The 25,900-nt window shown below is 39.8% G+C and overlaps 2 protein-coding genes across 3 annotated transcripts in view; one reads left to right on the forward strand and one right to left on the reverse strand.

The window, feature by feature from the left end:
- Positions 1-35: 35 nt before the first annotated feature.
- ZSWIM2 (zinc finger SWIM-type containing 2) lies at positions 36-12,406 on the forward strand (the record flags this gene model as incomplete). 2 transcript variants are annotated; one of them, XM_083710302.1, is made up of 9 exons in its annotated part: positions 36-162; positions 2,118-2,194; positions 3,578-3,618; positions 3,993-4,206; positions 5,053-5,304; positions 7,363-7,447; positions 8,342-8,451; positions 8,856-9,003; positions 10,770-12,406. In XM_083710302.1, the coding sequence occupies 9 exons, from the start codon at positions 85-87 to the stop codon at positions 11,256-11,258; spliced, it is 1,494 nt and encodes a 497-aa protein (XP_083566428.1). In that variant the 3' UTR covers positions 11,259-12,406. The 2 variants fall into 2 exon arrangements, with proteins under 2 accessions (XP_083566428.1, XP_083566427.1); XM_083710301.1 differs by having other exon boundaries at positions 85-228.
- Positions 12,407-12,682: 276 nt separating this feature from the next.
- FAM171B (family with sequence similarity 171 member B) overlaps positions 12,683-25,900 on the reverse strand; it is a 30,504-nt gene continuing 17,286 nt past the window's right edge. Inside the window, exons 3-8 of the mRNA XM_083707275.1 lie at positions 25,149-25,241; positions 24,093-24,251; positions 20,109-20,279; positions 19,323-19,439; positions 17,955-18,078; positions 12,683-17,455 (exon numbers count right to left, since the gene is read on the reverse strand). Of these exons, the coding sequence (XP_083563401.1) occupies positions 16,129-17,455; positions 17,955-18,078; positions 19,323-19,439; positions 20,109-20,279; positions 24,093-24,251; positions 25,149-25,241 (1,991 nt within the window). The 3' untranslated portion in view covers positions 12,683-16,128. The remainder of the gene's footprint in view (positions 17,456-17,954; positions 18,079-19,322; positions 19,440-20,108; positions 20,280-24,092; positions 24,252-25,148; positions 25,242-25,900) is intronic.

The raw sequence follows: 25,900 nt of genomic DNA on the forward strand, positions 1-25,900 counted from the left end.
TCCCGTCTCCATGGGAACCAGCCTGAGGCGGCCGGCAGTTGACGGTTTCTTTTTAAAGAGAGGCGGTTGGGCTCGACGCCTCTCATGTCGCGGAGGCATCTCTCGGTCCCCCCGGAGCTTAGCCGGCGGCAGGACCAGGCGCTGAGCGGCACCATGCGTCTGGTGAGGGTGCTGGGGCCCACCGCTTTCGTCCTGCAGGAGGAAGAGCAGCGGGCGGCGGAGCACCGGGTAGGGAGGCTGAGGAAGAGGGAAGCCGTTTCTCCCCCATCTAAGGACTCGGGAGTAGCGAGGGAAATGGGAGAGCAGAAGCTTCTCTTGTGAAGATCTCTGGCTAGACCAGGTCGCCTGTGCTACTCCCCCCCCGCCCCCTTCTCCATCCCATAATCTCTCCCACCCACAGCATCTATGTGAAGCACATTTTTACTGCTTATAACAGTCCCGACTTATTTTCCCCCCGCCCCCCCTGGAATCATGGGAATTCTGAAGGGGGTGCTCTATTAGGTTGTTGTTTTTATCTTTATTATGTATTTTGTGATTGTATATCTTCATTTTATTCTGTGAACCGCCCTGAGACCCCCAGGGTATAGAGCGGTATATAAATTAAATAAACAAACTGTTTGCCCCTCATGCAGCTATAATGCCAAATAACATATCTCATACCTTCCAACATTTCCCCAGTGAAAATAAGGGGTGCCCATAGTAATAATTTTATTATTTATACCCCACCCATCTTACTGAGTTGTCCCAGCCACTCTGGGCGGCTTCCAACATAGACAAAAACATGACATTTAAAAAACTTCCCTATACAGGGCTGCCTTTGGATTTCTTCTAAAGGTTGTAGAGTTACTTATTTCCTTGGCTCGCGGGTCACGTAACTCCGTAACCTCCATTATTTTTCTGATGAAAATAGCGACATCCTAAGGAAAAGCGGGACATTCTAGGATGAAATCAGAAACCAGTACGGCTTCTGTAAATCTGGGACTGTCCCTGGAAAATGGGGGCACTTGGAGGGTCTGATAGCTCAGCTCAGCTGGTTAGAGCATGGTTCTGATAATGCTAAGGTTGCAATTTTGGTCTCCATATGAGCCAAATGCATATTCCTGTATTACAGGGAGTTGGACTAGATGATCCTCAGTTTCCCTTCCAACTCTGCAATTCTATGATTCTATGAAACTGTTACCATCTACAGCACCCAGGGTTCTGAACATAACTCTTAAAAGATCATGCTACTATCCTGTCTCAAGGCTATTTCTGCTCTGCAAGCCCATTTTCCACTTCAGGAGCTAGACACACTGTTCAGGCACAATATCAGTCTCTCCATACCCACAGTAGGGCAAAGGCACAAATCTTGTATTGTGAACTCTAGTCTTGAATCAGATTTCTCAAGTGCAGACATATGAGTGACTTAAAGAGCTCATAAAATAAAAATAGCATTTGCATTTTCCCAATTAATCATATTCTGGTTTCCTAGTACTTGAGTAAGCTCAAGCCCCCCTTTTTGAAGCTTTTCAAGAATTAGATAAAAGCTTAGCTACAAAGCACCAAATAAATCCCATAATTACAGAATTACAAGATGTAATGCTAGCAAGAAATGAGACGTGATTTCACAGCTACCTCTTCAGTGCTGACAGAGCAAAGACCAGCATAAACTTGCCCCAATCTAAAAATGGAAATCTGCACATGAAAAGCCACATACGTAAAACATTTCTGGATATGCTTCACTTGTACGAAAGCAGTAAAACCTATGTGTCCAGGATCAAAAGTGTTTTAAGTTATGCTTTTTAAAGCACCCCCCCAATATAATTTTAGCATCCATTCCAATGCTTTAATTGCCAAAAGAATCCATTTCGAATTTTCTTACTCCTGTTTCAGCAGGTGATTGGTGCCGACAACACAAACTACATATCCTGAAGGTTCACATTCAGAGAGCCATCAACACAACTAGTTAGTTTGTAAACTAAGGGCTGTTTTTAAAGATGTGTAAATAAAGTACAGGAAGAATAGCAAGATTTTACTAAATACTCAGCTATAGCATCACCCCCACCTTTGCCTTTATCTTCATTGTATCATTTTTGTATTACAATTTCTAAATGTGTTCTTTGTTGCTTTGCTGTAAGGTTTTTCTGGGGAATCCTCACTCGTGCAGCTGCTCAATATTTGTGAAAGAAAAGGATCTTTGTAAACATATCTGCTGGTAAATTGATTTGTAAAACGAAGTTACCGTATACAAATGATGTTATGATAGATTTGTTTTACACAATTGCACAAGGACAATTATTTGGTTTTTAAAAAATCAGGTAGCTATTCTGACAGAACGAGACTGGGTGAAAGCAGAAAGGCCTCAAAAAAGGCGGGAAAGAGGGTTATGAGATGTAGCAAGGACCAAAATGTTAACGAAGAGGAAGTAATACAGAGGGATGAGAACTTGGAGAGGGAAAGGGAGTGTGAAAAATCATAGGTCTACTATTCCAAGTTCACCTAAATAGATTTATTGCATTGAAATCAGAGAATTAATGTTGAGTAAAAGACCTGTTGTGTAAGTCTTCAGAATGTTCAGAAATTTAGCCAAGACATGCTTATGGGAACCCAAAACATACATATATATGGCAGTGTTGCTGTTAGGTCAGGTTGTGACCCACCATGGGTTGCAATCCATCAGTCAAAGACCAATGCTGCAGTGACTATAAGATACAATGCTGCAGTGACTATAAGTCTAGAGTTTGAATTTTTTCTCTATCATAAACTCATGAAAACCTTAGGCAAGACACTCACATTCAGCCTCACCTTCACCATCCCTGCATCTGCAATAAAGGGATAATACTCCATTGTCTTATAATATGTTTTGAAGTATTAAATGATATATAAAAGATCTTCTGTATTTCTGTGAGGATTATAAGACAATGTGAAGTACTTTAAATATGTGAAAGCTCTATACCAGGAATGAGGAAGCTTTGGCCCTCCAAATTCCAGCTCCTATCAGTCCCAGCCAGTATGGTCAATGGTCAGGGATGATGGGAGTGAGTAGAACAGTATCTGGATAGCCAAAAGTTCCATGTCCTTGCCTATGTTGATGTAATTATTTAGTAAACATATTAATATTTGAGAATTATTAATTAAGAGGTAGAAAAAGAAGAGTAAATGATAGCAAACCACAATTGTACAGAGGCCTGGTTTGCACATCATGGTAAGCCAAATTATGGCTTACTGGGGACTGCTAACTGTGAGCCCAGGTTCAGATGACACTCATGTGTTGCAGCAGTAAAGAACTCCCTGGGGCCCTGGGTGTTCAAGGACCCACAAAATTTTCCATGAAGGGACCAGGCACCCACAAATTTAAGTGTCAGAGCCAGGCACACTGTATAGCACCCACGGCCCTGGGCACCCACGGTTGTGGAGCCAAGCTGGCATTCCTGCCTTACTGCGATGTGTAAACCAGGCTACTGTCATAGTCAAATTTGGTAAAGATGGGCTGCATCTTAAGGATTATACACTTTTAAATTAAAATTTGATTAGGCAGCTTTTGTTACAGTGTCAAGTTACTGAATAGCTGTGTCCTTTTTTGCTTTTTTATTTTTAGGTTATTGTTGAAAAAATTCAAACTTCCCAGAGACCATGAATGTAAGTACTAACTAACCTCATATTTTTATTCCTCTGTTGTAGATCAGTACATAAAGTGCTAATATTTCATTTTTCATTACATTAGTTCACTTTTTGGTGGTCAGTTTATGGCAGAAATCACAGCATGAAGCCTGATCTTCTGACTGACTCACCATATGCATCACAAGCAATATTTCCAAAATAACTTCATTCCTTCATTCAACCCCATACCAATTTTTTCATGTTCTTAGTGTGTGGGAATCTGACTTTTAATGAGAGACCATTCATTTTATATAAAAGAGTGAGTTACTACATCGTTGACTACTTCTGATTCACTTGGAAAACAACCAGAATTATATTTTATCAGACATTTTCATTGTTGAATTTTTCTACAGATGCTCTACAGTTGGGTCTTGTGGAAAGAGAAATTAACCAAGTGCTTCAGGGTCTACAAGTTGCTCCCCAACCAAAGGTATCTGCTAATTCTACCAAGGAGCTGCAAACAGCTGATGATGGGTACATTAAACAAAAACAAATTGATGATGAGGATGTGTGCCCTATTTGCCAGGACAAGCTGCTGAAGAGAATGCTTCCTGTCACTTACTGCAGGTGAGTCACCCCTGCTATTTAAGAAGGCTAAATAATTATGTCACAGTATCTCCAAAAATGTTTTGCTTGGACTACATTATCTGAAGGCTATATAGTCTAGAATAATTGTGTTGTTAGTATTTGTTTGGTAGTGTTTTCTTTAATACTTTAGAATCACATCTTGAGCTTTTTATTATTTTATTTATTATTATTATTATTATTATTATTATTATTATTATTATTGTATTTATGTTGGTTTTCATGCAGTGCTAATGTATAGTTTAGCATTAGGTGCAAAAGCTAGAAAGAGCCCAAGCAAAGCTTTGGGGTCACGTCATCTCCTTTCCTCTCATCTTCTGTTATGTGACTTTGAGAAAAAATTCACTAGCATTTAGCTTTGCTTTCAAGAATCTTGGCTTATTGCTTCATATAGAGTAGAGTTTGTGGTTTTAAAGAAGCTCTGTTTAGTTAAACATATCAGCTTCAAAACACAGCCAGGCAGGTGGATTTCAAACATTTAGCTCTTTTTTAATTTAGCTGCACTAAGAACATTTTTAATATTGTAAACTCATCTGTCAATAAATGAACCAGATTCCTCTCAATCTTTGTGATTGTCCTATGTCATTTCTTCCCTTCCATGTAAGATAAACTGGGTTTAAAATAAACCACTTTAAAGCTTTTATGATGATCATAGATAAGTTAGAACATGTTACACAATTTTGTCAGAGACAGCAGGGTAACATTTCCTTGTTAATATGCTTATGAATCTAGACTACTGTATATTTGTTACAGCTTTCATAGTTTCATAGAACTTTTTGTATGTGACTTTTCTTGAGAAGGATACATAATATAGTTAATTTTCTATAGGTTTGGTTGTGGCAACAACATACACATAGTATGTATGAAGATCTGGGCTGATCATCAGATAGAGTTAGAGAAAGATTCTTTGGTGAAGTGTCCTCTGTGTAGGGAAGATTTTGCACCGTTGAAACTTATATTGGAAGAATTCAGAAACAGCAAAAGACTCATCACTGTAGCAGAGAAGCAGCATCTTGACAGACATCTTGGAATCCCGTGCAATAATTGCAGGGTATGTCCCATTGAAGGCAATTGTTACAAGTAAGCATTTTCTAGTACAGTATTCTAGTACAGTCCTACATCCTTATTTGTGAGCTTGTGGTACTTGTAACTCTTCCTCAGTCAGAAATGAAAGAAAATGTATACAAACAGGCACACCCTTTGAGATTAATATTTTGTAGGGATATAGCTGTTATTTTTATGATTACTAACCCTTTGATTTTCTACTAAATTATGTCAGTAGGTGTTTCTGCTCTACTAAATTTATTTGTTATTTTCTGAATTTATATACTACCATTTTTGCCAAGGCATCCAAGGCAGTTTACAAAGTTAAAAAACTAAAATAAGTGCATTATATAAAATCTAAAAAGATAGAGGCCACTCAGGCCAGCGGGGAGCTGAAGGTAAAGCTCCCTGGCTTGGGCTCCCTCGCTTTTTCCTTCCTTCAGATCACATAGAAAATATATTTTTTTAGTAGTCTAAACACACTAAGGTATATATTCCATTGAACAAAGCAGACACATTCATACATACTGCTAAGTCATGGTTTGTTTATCCTAATTCTCGCTTGTTTGAATATTTGAGCCCACCTTGGTTGGGGGTGGGGCAACAAACCATGATTTGAAACCATGTTTTGCTTTTGAATCTTGGCTTGTTTTAAGCATGGTGTATTGTTACATGTGAACTCAGGATTCTGGCTTATTCTTGTTTGTAATGGTGCCCTACCCACTAAGAAGTGTGAAGCAAAAGCGACTGTAAAAAAGGCCCATGCACTAGGCTAAGCAACTTCTGGCACCTTTGCAGAATAACCCTCTCCTCATTCTGCTGAGCAACAGATTCCTTTCCCTGCCCTAGCATCTAGCTATCAATTTCAAACAAGTAAACCTAGCTTTGCAGAAGATGTAAATTTAAAGAATGCATTGCTACTTTACTAACAGCTATGCAGGACTCTGTGAAAAAAACCAACTTAAATTTGAGCTGGCTACCATGATTTTCTACCTACTTAAAGTAGCAAAACAATAATGTCCTTTTCTACTTGACAGTTCAAAATTTTCCATGGCAAAATAAGCCATGGTTTCTTTGCTTGTGTGTAAGACTGATCATGGCTTATTCAACAAACCATGGTTAAAACAAGCCATAGTTTAGTGTTCTGTGCATACATGGCAAGTAAGACTTATTTTCCAGTAAACATGCATAGGATAGTGCTGTTAACAGAGGAAAAAACCTGTTTGTATCATAGTTCATAGTTCTTGTATGTATCTTGGGTTATATTTCAATGCAATAAAACCTTACTCACATTGGTAACTATTCTTACATGAGAGATTTGTTTGATTGCAGCTGCTTTCCCTCCAGTCTTTTATATAGTGGAAACTGACTTGAATACATAATTAAAAACATTTATATACAAGTATTCAAATAAAAAAAGGTAATAGCCATATTCAAGAAAGGTTTTCTCCAATAAATCAATAGTAGCAAACATCGCATTTAAAAAATATTATGAAGAAAAGAAGACTGTTGTCCCCCTAGTGTCCATTGAGGAGAATGATACCCTGATTTGCTGCGTATGTAAATAAAGACAAGCTTCACTTTCTTCCAAATGTTTCTGTTGCTAAGGTGGCCTAATGTACTACCTTAGACAGCACTATATTTTGAAATAGGAGTCTTTTTAGAGGTTTTAATTCTGACATTTCCAGGCATTGTGGTACAGTATAGGCCAGTATTTCTTCACCTGACCTGCTCAACTCTTTAGGGATAGGCAGTTTTTATCAAATGAAGCCTGACGTATGTGCTTTGAAAGGTTAGTTTTGAACACTAAAATAAAAAGCAAGGGTTCTTTGGTTTTCAAAAAGACATGTGTTCTCACATTTTATAGATGATTCAGAACCATCAAAATACTTCCAGCTAGCTTAAATTATTTTACTTTTTCACCTATAAAAGTAAATGTAATACGGGCTTGTATGTAGCATACAGCTTGGGTGTTAGTAGAGTGTTCCATACAAAAGCGCTGATAAATTCAACATCAATCAGTTTTATTTTAAGATATGCTTATTTGTGAAATAAGGAAGCTGCTGACAATTTTGTTTGCCTCATTGCTTAAAGGTGCACTGAGTGTAGTGAATATCACCTATGCCATGGATGTTTTAGAAGATTTTGTCATCCTTCACATAGCTTTGCTTTTCGTGAGGTACAGTACAACCCCTTTCAAAATTATCTTAATTCAGGAATTGAATCAGCAAACATTTTACAGGGAACTGGTAACTGTTTGTATATAAATCATCTCTGTGGAACAAAAATGAGCATTTATGAAGGTCTTTTGATCCAAGAAATTTTGACCCAAGGATCAAAATAAAGAGTAAGGATGTAATCCTAAAACATTTACTAAGGTTAAGGGAATAAGGATATGTTTAAAGTACTGCTAACTCTGCACCCGATGTGCTTCCACTACTAATTTTTGAAGCCACATTCACATTATGCTTGCTACAGTCCATACTGAGCACATAGTTTCTTGACAAATACTGCTGTTTGAAGCTGGTTCAATAAAAAAGGTTCAGTCTGATTAGAAAACTGGATGTAGAATAAGCAGTAATCCAAACATACCCTAACAAAGGACCTTGCTGCATTTCAAGCCACAAATGTGTCCATATACCTCACCTCATTGAGCATAGCAGGATTTACTTGCATGCATATGGAATTGTGCAAGTGTGATTTGACTCTCAATTGCTTTTCTATCCTATCCAATATTGCTGGGGGAATCTAACCCTTCAGCTATTGTTGGACTACAGCTCCCATCATCTCTGATCAGTGACCATGCTGGGTGTGAGTTACAGTCCAACAACATCTGGAGGGCCACAGGTTCACCAAGTCTACTATATTTTTCCTTTGAATAAAGTCTTTGACTATGTGCTGCTATGGTGCACAATCTAATTTCAGTTAATTTCTTGTAGGATATCTGTTGGAAAAAACTGTGCTTCCATAGTCCTTAAGACTGAAGATGTATGTGTGCCATTTTTCTGCTGTCAGTGACTTTGAAGTAATGAATTACTGCTTAGCTTTCATTAGCTCTTTACCCATTCTCTAGAAAAGGAATCAGAGATGGAGGTCAGTTGAACCAGTAACACAACTATCAACTTCAGAAAATCTGCAGAGTTTTAATCCAGAGAACTCTAAAGAGGAAAAACACAGGGATAAGTAAGATGTAACTCATTTTAATCATTTTAAATTAAAATAAATGAAACTTAAGCAGCTGGCAAGGACCATGGCCAATCTAAGCTGTTACTGCTGAGAAGGTGTCTGTCTGTTGGGAGAGGGCTCAGCCAGTACTGGCAGGATGTAGCGGCAGTGGCGGTAGTTACTCTACAGGCAAAAGGCTGTGCCCTCCTGCAGTAAAGAACATGAGCTGCCAAAGTGGAAAAGCTTGGACAGCTTTTTAGGGCCCTGGCTAGACTGGAAAGTGGTGATCCTGGCAAGTTTTGGCTTTATGCAGTTTTGTGTATGTGCACTCTTCAAGTTACAATATTGATTTTGTTTCGCTTAATTTCTAAGACTTAGTGCAATTAAAGATAAATGCTTGGGTGTTTTTTTTTTTGGTACAGCTGCATACCAGAGGGTATAATAAACTCATTACCTACTGTGCTGGTTGGAAAATGCAGCAGTTTACTTGATCCAGGCTTGCAATGTAGACTCTGCTTGAAGATCTTTCACCTTGGCCAAATGACAAGATTCTTGCCATGTAATCACAAGGTAAATAAAAGATACAACTGCCCAGCTTCCCCCCCCAAAAAAAAAAACACACCTCTCATTGTCATATGCCACCCAGTGTTACTTCAGATACAATGCTTTTAAGCAGAGACCATTCACACATTCGGGCATTCACACACACCTACCTGTAATGCAGGGGGTTGAATTAGATGACCCTCAGGGTCCCTTCCAACTCTACAATTCTAGGTGTGAGTCAAGAAGTGTTTACTAAGGTTGTGAAACAAGCTAAAGACTTGGTGGATACTTCATGTTTGGGTGCCAAATTCAGCCCTTCTGTCCAGTCTTTGACACATTCCTTAGCCAATGTTCCTCACGATTCCTGCGTTCCACCTCCCTTCCACCTCCTGTCCTTGAACTGTGATAATGTCTCCTGCTTGTTGGAATGGAGTTTGTGTGTATGTGCAGATACGTCTGACGTTTGCATGGCTGGAATATAGCCTGCTGCACAAAGGGAAGAATCATTTCACTTGCTCCACCCACTTTTTCTGCTGGCCCTGCCCACACTGGCATGCAGTTCCTGGAAAGTTGCTTATGAGGGGCTGTGGCTCTCAGGCTAAAAAGGTTTTCTCAAATAGAACCAAAGACCAGCAGCTGTCATACCATAGCCATTTCTCCTGTTTTTAGGAACCAAGCTTTCCCCATTGGTATATAATTTGCTAATTGGAGTGTTAGAGCAGGCTACATTATTGTTCTACTATTTGTTGTTTTTTAAGATTAGAAACATGATGCAGTAATTGAAACTTGTTTCAGCACATAATATGGTTCTAGTTCTCTCACACACAACTCAGCACTACAGCACATGCATGACATGCAAATATGTTTATGGGTTCTTCACTGGCATCTCCACTTAAAGGATCTCAGGTATTGAAGCTGGGATAGATCAGTGGCTGAGGCTTTGGTGACCTGCTGCCAGAGTATGCAATGCTGAGTAAATGAATCAGTCTTCAGACTCAGTATAAGTCAGCTTGAGATGTCCAATTTTTAAACTAGTGTAGCTTATTGCTGTCCAGTTTTTAACCAAATATTTTATTTGTATTATATTTTATACCAATTTATGTGACCCGCTTCAATAAACAGTTGCACTGGGCAGCATTCAACTAAACAATTCTGCTAGTGCAATGACCTCCCTGCACAGTGTAACTTCCCTACTCTGTCCTCTACCTGTACACCTTCTGAATTTGCTCTAGTGGATCGGAGAAACCACCATAGCAGATTTTGCAGGGTACATGGGGGTATGTGGGGATAGGAGAGGGTGGGGAAGCTATATTATGCAGCTGAAAGTCATTGTGCTAGTGTGACTTAGTTTGAAACCATCCATTGCTATGTTTATAATAAATATGCTCTATAGATTTCTTGAAAGAATGGAAAATAGAGTAACTGGAGAGCACTAGCCTGTAATCGAAGAGATGTTAGCAATGGATTTCAGAGAGCATTGGTTCAGTCATGGAATTTGTCTCAGTTAAGAGCACCATGGCTATTTTATTGATTTACAACAGTTTATACCATTTGAGCAAATGCATTTCCCACAGTATATTAGTGTGCTTGGCCTGATGCTCCCAAGATAAGTAGGTTTGGATCAGTATTATTGTAATGAAACCTTTTAAGTTGCTTCCGATTTTCTCTAAAATGGAAGGAGAATCTGACCTCTTTGCAAATAATTTGTTGATGCTAAATACCCTTTTGTCAATGAAGAGTATTTTGGTGGATAATTACTGATATATAATATATTATGTGTTTGTTTTTTTTAGTTCCATAGGAAATGCATTGACAATTGGTTGCACAAAGAAAATGCCTGCCCTATTGACGGACACATTGTGTATAATCCATTAACCTGGGAGAATGTACGAAGCAAAGGCGAAGTAACCCCAATTATGTCTCAAGCAAAGAACAAGTTTACAAAGCAGGATGAGCAGGAGCTTTTTATACCAGGGACAGGATTGCTTGTCAAGCAAATGAAACCTGGCCACGTTCTTGAGAAGTCTCAAAGTCATATTCAAGTGCATTGTAAGAAAAATAATTCAGAATGTGAAGAGAGTCTAACACGGAATGGCGTCAACTATACTTGTACAAGAAGCTCTGCTTCTAGCCAGCACAGTACTCAGACAATCAGAAATTTGAAGTTTTCTAGATATGCTAAGGGTTTGTCTCTTATTCCAAAGCCTCATGCTGATGTGTTTACACAGGAGGCAATTGGCACTGCCTTGAGAGGTTTATCTGTAACTCGAAATGCCTTTTAAATTTCCATTCTGTGCACATTTACTTGGGAGTAAGCCCCATTGAACTCAGTAGGACTTACTTCTGAGTAAATGTTTATAGAATCAGGATGCAAGTTTAATATATTTCAAAAGAACTATTTGAATTTATTATATTCTTTTTCGCTCCTATCTCATATTAGGAGGAATCTGTGCGAAATAGCCAACTTGGCTTAACTCAGTACTTAATCTTACAGCAAATTATGTCTGGCAACATTATGCCTGCACAAGTCATATACATCCATATTGTTTTCGTTAAACATGATGAGAAAAAAATCTGTTAGTGTATAAAGCAGTAAGACATAAATTTGCCATTTAAATTTTGACATTAATACAAAATATTTTCATTTGATCCTGCATATCAAAAATTAGAGAGGAAGTCATGTGCACAAATGACTGCTGTGCATGTTTTCCCTCCTGATTTAGCAGCTGGAACTGCAGATATGTGCCATTTTAAAAAAGTTTTGAAACATCATATAGCGGCTGCTCATGTGGGCAAAACAAAGGGTTGAGGTTTTTCCCTACCTCAGGTTTTTACTTTTAAAAAGTTTACATATGCACTGTGTTGAATTGGAGCCACTACTTCTACAGCACTTCGTTTTACGTAAGTACTCAGAAACATGTATAGTGGATGAATGAACTCAGAACTACACCATGTAGAACCAGGAAGTTTCAAGCAAAGGTTCAGCACATATCATAAATTGCAAGAGAATAGGTATTAATGAAGAATTCCTTAATTTTGATCCCCTTGCCTTGGTTTGTCAGGTGAGATTGTTTTGCAAAATTTGTGAGTAGCTGCTGGATAACATTCCTAGGAATGGAAGCCAAGCTTAGCATATCTGCTGCTTTGTTAATTTATATCTGTTTTTATTAACACAGCTCATTTATTGGGTAATGCTTATTTCAAGCAAGTGTACACAGAACCTAATGTGCATCCTTAAAATCAGTTGATTAAAAACATGAATCTTCTTTGTTCACAGAAGTGGAAAAATGAATTAAAATATTATCTTCCACAATGAAAGAACACCCAGCTTTATTTTGTAACATCAAGGAAAAAAATATTAACTAATTAACTATTAACTAAAGATGTCTCAATGCATCTTTTGGTTTTCATTAATATATATATATATATATATACACACACACACACACACACACACACACACACACACACACATCATAAGGTTCAAGTTCTGTGTACAGCTACTTCAGAGCAAGCGCCACTGACTTCTGTATAAGCGTGTTACTCACTTCTGCATAAGCATGTTTTTTTTGGGGGGGGGGGGATAGCTTTACATGAGCAATTAGCTTTTCATGAGAAGAGTGCATTGCTAGTGAAATAACAGTGATGCATTATCATGCGAGTCCAGGAATTGTTTTTTAAAGGACCAAGAATCACAAAGGCTATATTTGCAAGTTTTTAAAATATTTTTATTATATTGCATGAACTCTTTTCACATCTTATAAATTTTAAGATACACTGTAGCAATAGATCATTAGTACCATAGCAGTTACACAAACATGATATGCCACCCCTGACAGAATAGAAAAATGGAGATCATTTTTTTAAAAAAGATTGAGCTACAGAAGGTCATGAAATTGAAATGAGAATTAAATAGAATTCTAACTGTCTCAAAGAATTAACAAGTGGCAGTGGACTGCTTGTTCTCAGTATTTACAGCTTATAAGTGATGACCAGTATTGGCTTGGGAACACTCAGGCTGGAACTAGTCTTCTGAGATGCTGTGTGGCTCAATGCTGAAAACAGCTCTGCATGTTGAGTCCTTCTTTCCTCCCATGTTACATCCACTAAATGGTAGTTCATGCAGTTGCTGAGAGTGGAGGAAACAATACAAGGCAGTTACTTTTGAAGAGCATCAGCTGAAAAAGGGCACTTGCTCTTATTGGTGAGGCAGAAAAAGCAAGGACAGCTGGGGCTACAGTAGGCAGGATCAGTACTCCTGTATCAAGGACTCCTTTCAGTGGCAGCCACACAACTCTCATGTCTGGTTTCAGACTCTGTTCCCAATAATTGTAGCTCACAGAACTGGGTTCCTGATTCAATTCATGCTCTTAGGCAACCATCTTATGTACACTTACCCAAGTGTAAGTTTTCTTGAACTAAATAGGACTTACTACTGAGGAACCATGTGTAGGACTGCAGTCTTGGCATACAAAGAACAGAAAAACTTTCCAACAGAACAGCTTATATGTAAAAATACTCATTTTTTACAAAGACACCGCATTTGTTGAAGTACAATAAACTATTGTGCTTTAAAGTAGAAGAACAGTGTATTAGCAAGTGGAAAATGTACAAATATTTGACAAGTCTTTTATTATCTGCAAGGTTACTTTAAATTTCAGTTGGTAAAACGAATTGATATAAAATTTCAAAAATGCTAAGAATTATCAGAATTGCTTCAGAAATCTTGATTATGAAATGCTTTATTTGAAAGGGGTGGGATGGCTTCAGAGGCTTACCAGCAATAATGCTTTTAATGTTTTTCAAAAGATAAAAAAGAAAAAGTTAAAATAAGTTTTAAAATATTTTAATATTCCAAATGTTTAGAAAGTTCAGTACAACTAAACCCAACAAGTGTAAATGTCATAGAATTTGAGGAAAAACATTAATATTTTATAAGGCTGTAATCCTAATATTACTTGGATATAAATTCCATTTAAGTTACTTAGAATAATTTTTCTGAGAAAATGTGCTTAGGATAAGGTTGACATTATCTTGCTCTTAATTTTTTTGTGCATACTCCAAAATCAGTGACAGAGTTAATTGATATATAAGTGGTAGCTTTTTCTGAACAGTGCCAACAGAGTGCAGGTTGTGTGGTGGTCACATGTTTGGGTATTCCATGTGCGTAGAAAACTTAAGAAATCTGAAAATGTTCAGCCTATCCTCTCTGACATGCATTTTTTCTATGTACTTCTTTCCTGTATATATTTTCTTAGTTACATTTCATGCAATCATTTCTTTTGGTACCCCCCCTAACTTTACAATAAATTCTACTCCAAGGATGGCTGTTGTCCTATAGGCCAGAGCCACAGTTTACCTTCTTCATATTCAGAAACACCAACAGGTAGTGCTGAAATGTGTTCCTAGTACACAAATTAGGTTAGGATACACTTAGGGTGCATACAGACAAATATACTGTGAATGGTGAGCTAGGAGTGAGCTCAGGAGAATGCTGATCAGTTAGTTCCTGTGGTATCACCCGCTCTGGCTTCCCAGAACCATTTTAAAAAATAACAAAACACAATGATTTTAAAATACACCAAGAGAAGAAACTTTCATGCTATGTTTTAAGAAACACAGCCCATCTGAAATATGGGAGAATAAAAGTCATACTAGCTTCTACGTAAGTACACTGGCATATTGTTTGCACTGCGTAAGTGGAAGGAAGCTAGCCTCACTATACAGGGAGAATGCTTGCTTTCACTCCTGATCTCGGATGAGTCTTAAGACCTTTAGGCTTTGAACCTGGACATTTCTACTTGGAAGTACCTTCCGCAGAAATTAACTGGATTTACTAGATGTGTTTAGGGCTGCAGTGTTTGTTATTTTCCACAGAAACAGAGCAGAACCAAGCAAGTTCAATACAGGTTCTCTTCCGATCTGTTTTCTGGAATAAGAGAACTCTCAATCATAGGAGGCTGCCTAACAGAGACAGATCATTGGGCCATTGAACTCATAGGGACTATGCTGGTTGGCCCTGGCCCTCCAGGACTTTAGAAAGGAGTATTACCCAATTTTAAGAACTCACTGCACCATATGGTCCTTTCCCCTTCACTTTATCATTTTGAAAGGCTTGCTTTCAGACTGGAGAATTTGCTTAATACAAAGACTGTTCTGGACTGGCCCTACAAGGCCAATTTTCCCATGCAAGAAAGACATTGGCTAAATATATGGGTAAGTTTATTCAGATAGGAAGTCCAAGAGATTTCAAATGGCTCTTTTCAAGCGGCACAATGGACTTGCAAGACTGGGACTACAGCAAAAAAAGGAGGCACATCATCAAATTGCTTAAGTACTACTCTGTCTCTATCTCTTTTAAGGCTATTCAGTAGCATGGGGTTGTTTCTGGAAGAAATGTCTTCTACAAAGCCATCATTTTGGCTAAGTTCGAAATAATATTTATCTTGGACACTGAGGGGCACATTCTGCCCTAATGTACAAACCTAGTTATTCTAAGAATGGAGCACAATTTGGCTCAATACATACTGGAGCAGCACATGAAAAGCAGAAGTCCGCATACTTGAAATACCATTTGGATAACAAGTCCCTGAATTATTATTTTTGCCCCAAGTATATACAGAGAACAATGCGGTGGAATGTTATACAAGGTATCAAAAAAGGTTCTGATCTTGCATTTTAGATGAAAAACGGCAGCTTTTATCTCACTGCCTTGCAGGACATCTACATCAAACATTGTATGGTAAAATAACCATATCAGACACTGATTTGTTAAAAATAAAATCTTGTTGTTCACTCACTGTGTGCCTCTTCCCTATGACGATGCAACCAAGCAGTGCTTCTTCCTTGTCAAATGTCTGATTCCAGAGCACACAATGAAGGTTGCATTTGGGCTTCTTCTGCAGTATGTGTGCGCACCCCAACAGATGTATCCCAGCACATTTTAAAAACCAGAAGCTTTGTTCAAGTAATTGCTGAAAAGCAAGAAGAGCTGGTTTGCACTCTTAGGAAGGTGTAACCTTCTCTACGAATTGAGAAATGGAATGTTACCAGATTCTGGCTGTCTCTTATAAACTGAACATTTAAGTTTACAAATAAGACACAAAGAGCCAAGGGGACACCAGACAGACCAAAATGCAGACATAACTAATTTTAATTTATTGGAATAAGTGGCTTCTCTTCTCTCTTCTTCCAGATATTGGTCTTGCTGTCTCTTTTAGTTAGAGGTGGCTTTCCCCGTTTCTTAGCTGGAGGAGGGCTAGCCTCATGGTCTTCCGTTTCTTTCTTCTTAGGCACCTCTTGTGTGTGCTGCTCTATGACTGGATCAGTCCCTCCATCTGGCATGTGCTTCACAGTCTGATCTTCGGGGGTACAAGCTGTGGTTCCACTTTCACTACTACTGAGATCCAAGTCTTCCAGGTAAAGGACCTTAGAATGTTGCATGCTTTTGATGAAGGTTTTCTCCCTCTCCAGTTTCCGACTGGGATTATGCTCATTCATGTCCACCCCAGAGTCCAAGCTAGTATCATTACTCTCAGTCTTCCTGCCCTTCTTGAGGTCTATGAATGAATGCCTCACCTGAGCTATTGGCTTGCCATCCAATGAAACAAACCATGCCCGTGGATGCGGAGATTGTTTTCCTTTTGAAAGCTCCAGCAAGGTTTGCTCTGAAATGCCTTGAAGTTCCGATGAAAATGGTGTCATGACCACAGCTTCATTTAGCGTCCCTGGAACAGAAACTGACTCCAGCAAGCTATTGGTGTAGCGCCCCCAATTTGCAGCTTGAGGAGATAAGCCTTGTTGACTATCTAATGCAGCTGATTCATCTCTGGAGGTTGGCACCTGGAGGTGAGAGTGCATGGGCATCTTGGGTAATGTCTGGGTATAACTTTCCCGACTCATTGGCTCCATCATTGGGCTATAGACTAATTGCCCTTTCCTTGGCAAAGTGGCAGACTTGGCAGCATGCAGCTGCTCTGGAGAATGGAAAAGGTCAGATGTTTGAAGGATGGCAATAGGTTGGCTATAAAGATGTACCAGTTGCTCTGGGAGGGGAGTGAGACCATATATTTCCTCATTCATCGAGAGGTAGTGGTTCCGTTCTTGCAAGTCTCTAGCAGGAGAAATGCTGCCACCAATATGTTTTGCTGGCTGTAAATGCCTCACTCCTATGCTAGGTTCCAAGGACTGGGGTGAGCTACAGTGAGAATTTTTGCTGGAGAACTGGTATGAAATACCTTCTGTGTAGATTTTGAAACTGTCGCAGCCTTTCCTCTCCTCCCCTTCAGCTGAAGCCCCTCTCTGGGGACTATAAGAGGATAATGTGGCTGAATACAACTGAGACTTGTCATCTGGCTTCAGTGATCCCTTGGAAATGCCAAGGTGATTTATGTGAGTTGTTGATGTTGTCTGGTCCTTTTTGGAGATGTCCCTTTTTGTCATATTTCTCCTCCTCTTTTTTGACTGACCACATGTATCCCTAAGAAAAAAAGTGGGGAACCAATAATGTTAAAGCTCTACCTTGCCCACCAGCTGAAATCCTGACTGCAGTTAGGCTGACATCAATGGGATTTAAGCTACCTGTTCAGGAGAGTAGCCTAGATATGTAACACATCCATTTTGTGTCAAATGACACAAGAATTACACACCCTTATAGGTTATCTGCATACAGTACCTTTATTCTATTTATAAATGTTGCTTAGAAAACAGGGAAGAGTAGTACAGAGTCCTAGAGCTAGAATCTTCTACACATATGACTGCATGAACATAAGAACATAAAAATAGCTGGATCAGGCCAATGTCCTATCTAGTCCAGCAGGCTGTTCTCAGAGTGGCTGAACAGAGGACTGCAGAGGCCATACCTCAAATACCTTTTCAAAACAAGACTGAGCCATCATTCCAAGACTCCAATCGACAAAGGATGAAACACATGAATACACTGTGTCATAACTGCACATCACTATAATCTTGTTACTTACCTGCAGTAGCAAAGGAGAACTGCAAAGAACCCAATGATAATGACGATGGTGCCTCCCAATATGGCTGTAAGGAACACTGTGTGGTATGCAGTTATATCCTTAGTGACCGAGGCAATGATGGAGTCTAAATTTATAACCATTAAAAAGGGAGAGAAAAAGAAGGTGATTCCTTGTGTGGCCAAACTGGATCCAACAATATATGGTGTCTTCCCATCATTTGTTTACTCTGTTTTTCCTTAACATTGTGTCACTGGGTGTGCTGCTGATTTTTGTTCTCATGAACACAGGGGTGGCTCACATGGACAGAGATGATGTCCACAGCTTAGATCCATGTTTTGGCATTAAGCAGTGCCTATATATACATATATATATACACACACATTCAAACAATATTGATGGGAATCCTGCCTCAGTCAAGACACCTGAAATGCTGGGCTGGGATGCCTTTTTTCTTATGAGTATTTTTCATGCCTTAAATAATATAGCCCTGTTTGCATATTGTTCGTGTTGGTTTCTTTGTGTTGCCACTGTGCAGTGCTTGGGAGTCACAAGACTCTGTTTTGCATTCCAGAGATTCCAGGCTGTTGGAAGTCTCATGGAAGACAGGAGATGGATGTGATGTTACTGTTTCCTGTTCCTTTTTCAGTTGTCTCTCTGCTCTCACAGAGAGAGCATGTTTATTTCTTTTCTGTCTGCATAGTTAGAAATAAAACTTTGCAATGTAGCTCATATTTCTCGGCTCCTTCCCTGCTGCTGGATACTTTGCGTAATGAGGGAACATGCCTGGAGCCTTATCAGAGGCTCAGGTCGTTAATCATCATTGGAGGCGATTCCAAAGGACTCGACCGGAGGAGTAGCTCAGTCGTAGCAGAGGCTCCGACAGTTTGTGTGTATGGCTTCAGTATGAGGCCTTGTTTTAGCCTTGCCTCTAAATCTATCTCTTTCAGTAATCACGTTACACATGGTTGTGTGAGAAGAAAACCCCAGTGGGCAAGCTCATGCTCCCAAGTAGGGGATGCAGTGTGGTTAAGGCACTTTATTGCATGAGGCCCATTTGCAGGGAGGAGCTTGCATGCTGGCCTTTCTTCTCACACAACCACACAGTTACTGGATGACAAAGGTGCAAGGTTTGAGGGCAGGGCTAAAAAGTTGATCATTACTACACAGAGATGCCCTACAACCAAGTAACCTGTGAATCGTACTTATATTTCCACTAGACCAGGGAACAAAGCCTATGATTCCTATTAAAGTTGGGAAGGGGGCATTCTTCCCTGTCCCATGTTCTGGCCGCCAACTTGCACATAATTATTCTCCTGCTAACTACAACAGCTAAGTTCCATTCACTGATTTCACATTTCCATGGTATACCTCTGGTTCCAGGCAGTGGAGCTGCTATCCAGTAACCAAGACTTGGAGCACTGTATGTCCATACAAGATGATCCTGTGCATCCTTCACCATGCCCAACCCGCGATTCACCCAGGCACCTGGGAGAAAGAAAGGCTTTCTTTTAGAAGGGCAAGATGCCTTTAAATCAAAGCACAATAAGCCCTGTCCAAAACTCTAGTGGTCAGATGTGCCAGTGATGCTTCCAGCTGCATGAATGGGGAATCTGTGACCCTCTTCTATTGCCGGACTCCAGCTCCTATCATTCATGTGGAGCTGTCTTCAAACACTAAAACAGCTAAGACCTTTCCTGTTCAAAAGTTCCAAGTGCACATCAAAGATCTCCATGTAACCGAACAAGATGTCAGAGTGTAGAAACAGCATGTACTATGAGTTATGCCAATTTGCATTTTTCAGGTACTCTTAAAGACATACTTAATTAAAAAACACACACAAAAAACTGTCAGGGTTAATCCAAGCTCTCACGTGCCTAGTCATTAGGTTCCTGCTATGTATGAGTGGGACCTGACGGAGAAAGTCAAGCTACTTTAGTCTCCAGGTGGGGTAGGTAAGCTAATTGTTAACTTTGCTTCCTGCTTTTAAGTATTTGGATCCCTGGAAAGAACACCTACCTGAGGTTGATGGCAGCCTACTTGTTAGCTTCTGGCAAGGCCCAATGACCATGTGGTCTCTTTGTCTTTGACTAAGTGAAAATCCTAAAGCTACACAGCTTCAGCCCTGTGCTAATGCAGAACAGAGAACACACTCACCAGTTTTCATGTCAAAGGTCCATGCTGGGATAGGATCTCCTGCTTTGACAGCACTAGTAGGTAGGAGAGGCAATGTTATCTGAATGGGACCATCTACGTCCAGTTCTTTCCCAGCCGAAAACAGGTTTACACATATTGCAGCAAGAGGAGTTAATTCAATACTTTTGAAACCTAAACATATAAACAAGGAGATGATTTTATTTCATTTTCAGTGTGGTGTTGGATGTTCCAAATTAGTCATCTGGAACCACAAAAGGTATGTAGTCATAACATTTTTGGAATTTCCAATATGCAAACCAAAGGCTTATTCTACATATATGTACAGCTGTTTAAACTGTCTGCTTTTTATTATTAAACTGGAGAAAGATGGATATTAATGCATTTCCAAATTAACATATATTGGCCCTCTAAAAAATACCATTTCACAGTAATTTATTGGGAAGAATATTTCAGTGAACATTCTAGCCAGCATCTCCAAAATCTCAAAATCTTTTCAAAAGGAGCAAATCAGTATTCCACCCAGCAGCCAGACTAGTTTGCAGAAGCAAACATTTCCCTCTTCTCCATTATACTTTTTGATTATCTGGCTACTGATACAGAATGGACCTAGACCCATCACCACCACAGTAATAAAAAAATAATTAGGAAAATATGTCTCTACACACGCTAGATTTCAATAGCCATTAGTAGTGGAGGCAGTACAGAAATAAACCACTAAGGTAAAGGTAAAGGTACCCCTGCCCGTACGGGCCAGTCTTGCCAGACTCTGGGGTTGTGCGCCCATCTCACTCAAGAGGCCAGGGGCCAGCGCTGTCCGAAGACACTTCCGGGTCATGTGGCCAGTGTGACATCGCTGCTCTGGCGAGCCAGAGCTGCACACGGAAACGCTGTTTACCTTCCCGCTGGTAAGCGGTCCCTATTTATCTACTTGCACCCGGAGGTGCTTTCGAACTGCTAGGTTGGCAGGCGCTGGGACCGAGCAACGGGAGCGCACCCCGCCGCGGGGATTCGAACCGCCAACCTTTCGATCGGCAAGCCCTAGGCGCTGAGGCTTTTACCCACAGCGCCACCCGCGTCCCTTTCTATATTTAGTCTTAATTATTTAATACTATGACAGCACTTAAATAGTATGGAGTAGCCCTTATTAAGAAACTGCCAGATTACTGGTTCATCTAGCTCATCTAACTCGGCGCTCCAGATGTTTGTGGCCTACAACTCCCATGATCCCTAGCTAGCAGGACCAGTGGTCAGGGATGATGGGAATTGAAGTCTCAAAACATCTGGAGAGCCAAGTTTGAGGAAGCCTGACCTAGCTCATGTTGCTGAACTACAACTCCCATCAGTCCAGTAAACATAGCCAGTGGCCAGGCATGATAGGAGTTGAAGTTCCACAACATCTGGAGGGCCAAATGTTTCCTACCCTTTTGATGGGCGACTGTGCTTCAGGATTGCAAAGATCTAAGGCGAAAAATCTATTTTGCAGGTGGCAGAATTGTCACCATCCCTCTACAAAATGCAGTATGGTATCTGTACTATGGTTTATGCATCTGAGCACATAGAGTAGGGTAAGTGTACAATCGGTAGCAGGGCAAACAAAATTCAGAAGCAAATCCACTAAGCATGATACTCAGGGACCTACAAAAGATCAGTTCAAAATGAATTTCGAAGATGTGTGGATAGTAAAGTGCTTTTCCACTTTGGCAAACAACAGCAACCGTGGAATGGATGAATCAATGTAACTCGGTTAGCTCAGAACAAACACACATTAATCTGAGAGGCTGAGCATTAACCAACCCCTTTCCTAATCTAAGCTTTCTGACATTCAGTTTATAAACATGGGATCTACTTATAAATATGCAGAGGGAAACTGAATCAGAACACTATCATGTAAAAGAAAGAAAGAAAAACAGCAATTAATTAATATGCATGTTTCCCTGCAGCATCTGAATACTTAAAACATCTTAAAATATTAACTGTATCAACTAAAATATTCATTAGCTTAATATATATATATATATATATATATATTCAAGTCTTCTGCATTTAACCATAAGAATTCTAATTTCTATGCCCAGTCAAAATGTTGTGAAAACCTTCCAGATGCATGGTGTAATATTACACATTGTCACATTTGTCACTCTCCATTTCTACAAGCTTAACAGACCTGTGCACAAATGACTCATCTTGGCACAGCTTGCAGAAGGAGAGAGAGAAAGGCTCAAGAACAGAATTAAGTATCCGAATCTTTCTCAAAATGTGCACACTGTTAGATGTGGGTCGCAAGAAAACTGTCAAATATCATGTATCAATTAACTTCCACCTGCCCCTAGGATAAAAGCTGGATGTTTGTTTTTTTTTTGCAGGACCCCATAAATAATTTAAAAAGAAACACATCAGAGAGATTTCAGGAGGATCAAGGGGGGGAAATGAAAGCTGATTCGTCAGCTGCAAAAGGTGTAGGCATACATTATTAATCCCTGTGTGTCTCAGTGTGTTCAAATACCCTTTGAAAGAGTAGTGATCAGTGGCAGAAATGAAAAAAACTAGGCAGCCATTTATTGTTTATTTTAAACATCAATGATTATCATACAGCTCAATAATGAAATCATATTTTTTTTTGGGGGGGGGTTACATTGGGCTAAGAGAAGGATTCCCACTAGTGCAAGGGGAATTCCAACCACCCACCGGGGGGGGGGGCATGCCCCCAGAGGTATCTCCACATCTGCTCTGAAGGGTTGGAAGCAACATCCAGAACAGATTTAGGGGATGCCTTGAAGGTTCTGTTGTGCAAGGAAAGAGCTTGGGCTGATGGAACCTTACTCTTAGCACTGGTCTGGAATACAAGCCACACGCTGTGGCACAGAGACTTAATTCAAAACAAAACAAGGGAGAATACACTGAAACTTTGGTGAGAGCACTCCAGTGTACAAGGAACAAAACTAGGACCTTCGTACCTACGGGACCGCCTCTCCTGGTACAGCCTACGGAGGACCTTACGGTCTACAAATAATAACACCTTGGAGATCCCAGGCCTTAGAGAGATTAGACTGGGCTCGGCCTCGGCCAGGGCCAGGGCTTTTTCAGCCTTGGCCCCAGCCTGATGGAACGCTCTGCCACAAGAGATCAGGGCCCTGCAGGATTTGACATCTTTCCGCAGGGCCTGCAAGACAGAGCTGTTCCTCCAGGCCTTAGGTCAGGGCTCGACCTGACTCCCCTTTTCTTTTTGTATAAGAACAAATATGAAAGAGGTCTCCCAGCATTCTCACAGGCCCATATAAGATCAGCGTAAACAGTTGGGCTGATGAGCATTTAGTGTTCCCAACCCTAACCCTGCGGAAAGCCATCTAATTAGACTTTAATTTGATTTTGACCTGTTTTTAGGAGGTAATTTAATTATTGTTTGATTTTATACTAATGTTATACATTTGATGTTAGCCGCCCTGAGCCCAACTTCGGCTGGGGAGGGTGGGATATAAATAAAAGTTTATTGTTGTTGTTGTTTAGAATACAGTATTCTACATTGACATTTTTCTTTCTGTAAATGATGTGGGGATCTTGAGTTGGTAAGAATTTGTACAATGGCACTGTTGCCAATATAAATGGAGATTTTAAAATTTCTATAGTTTCAAAGAAGGTGCAGACAAATAACTTCCCTCCTCTCTTGCAACAAGCTGGGGATGACAAAATCTCTGCCAGCAACAAATGTAGGGGTGCGTGCTGGCTCTGAGCATACCCCAAATTACAAGATGAATCAAGGGCGATTCAGGGAACGTTCTTGCGAGTTGGATCACACAATTAACAAGGTGTTTTGAGAAAAATCAGAGACTCTTTACACTTCCAAGGTAGATAAATTGTTATTCAGCTACAGTATTACATTTCAAGTCCTAACCTGTGGGTCTAAAACCTATGCCGCTAATGTTTTAAAGGGATAGTCTTCAGATCCTTGCTGTATATCTTCAAAAGGTAGTGGAAAATCTGACATACCTGACTTATTTAAAAGAATTCCAGTTGTATAAAGAAAATGGTCCACTTTCAGAAACTGCTGTGGCACTGTAAGGTAAGCTGTAACATTTGTGATATGGTGGTTCATAGGAAGTTTTATTAAATATTTTGGAAACTGAACACTTGGTTGAGATTTGGCATCTGAAAAAGAGGAAGAATTCAAAGCCAGCAATTTCACAGTGCTTCTTTCAAAGAGTTAACACTTTTGATTGGCAAAACTTTTAACTGGCATTCAAAAATTAATGTTCAAGCATGAACCACTTGCACCTCTTATCAATGTGCATCTTATATGAGCATTCAGGTAATATGCTACATTTGGGTGTTGAGACCCATAAAAGTATCTTCGTATAGAACCTAGGCTTCTATCTATTCCAGACTCTCAATACAGTATGTCTAACAAATGATTTTTAAACTCCCTAACTATAAACCTTGTCATACCACAGATACCCATGCCATTCAAACCTTAAATTGTAACCTTCTAATTCAAAATTTATTTTATTTCTCAAGGTCACCCACTTCTTCATCCAAACTAGGCAACTGGCTGCAAAGTACAGTTTCAAGTCAGACAGTCCCAATCCTCCCCTTTCCTTTGCATCTTGCTGTAAGGGTAAAGGTAAAGGGACCCCTGACCATTAGGTCCAGTTGTGGCCAACTCTGGGATTGCGGCGCTCATCTCGCTTTATTAGCCGAGGGAGCCGGTGTACAGCTCATGTGGCCGGCATGACTAAGCCGCTTCTGGAGAAGCAGAGCAGCGCACAGAAACACCGTTTATCATCCCACCGGAGCGGTACCTATTTATCTACTTGCACTTTGATGTGCTTTCGAACTGCTAGGTTGGCAGGAGCAGGGACCGAACAACGGGAGCTCACCCCGTTGTGGGGATTTGAACCACTGACCTTCTGATCGGCAAGTCCTAGGCTCTGTGGTTTAACCCACAGTGCCACCCGCGTCCCTGCAACTTGCTGTACTTTCAGTTTAACATGTTTTTTTACCTTTCCATAAAAACTTAGATAAATCTTTAGTACTGCTGTTACTTACCAGATAGTTTCCCAGTAATCAAAATTGTATCATCAAACAACCATATATTTGCCTGGCTTTGGGGGAACAGTGAGAGTGTGACTGATGAATATACTGTGGGAAGACAAAATAATAGGAATACATTACTACAAAGGTTTATGTACTGGAAAAGAAAGCTAGAAAAAAGATTTACAGTTCTGCAGAGTGGTAAAATTTAGGACACCACAGTGATGGATACAAAAGAGGACTGGTATTTCACATGGAAACAAGGAAATCAAAAGCCTTTGTTTCCTGCTGTAAATTTGCAAGAGTTTCTTACTATGTGCAAACTGGGTTTATGACCCTTACTTTAAACAAAACTAGAGTTTAAACTAAGCAGAGTTTCTCCACTAAGAATATAATGAGGCAATCTGATTTGTTTAAAGTCATCAGTTTCAAAACTATATGCCTACGCACAAGCTGTTATTTTTATGCATTAGTTTATGTTGGGAATTTGTTTTAGCCTTTCTGCTTTGGTATTTTGGAGGGAAAATAATATAACAAAACAGAAGAAGCATTAAAAAAGGATGCTTTAATTGAGATTTCTGCATTGCACGGGGTTGGACTAGATGACATTTAGGTCCAACTCTATAATTCTATGACCTATAGCACAGGGTAAGAATTGTGCCATTCCCAACTCATCAGGAAAACACATGATTATCGTTTGAGACAATATGCTCCAGTTTCACAAACTGTTCAGCCTCCTTCAAGATAATCTGTATTCAATATTTGGG

Source organism: Podarcis gaigeae (assembly GCF_964106915.1).
Source record: "Podarcis gaigeae genome assembly, chromosome: 1".
Lineage (NCBI taxonomy): Eukaryota > Metazoa > Chordata > Lepidosauria > Squamata > Lacertidae > Podarcis > Podarcis gaigeae.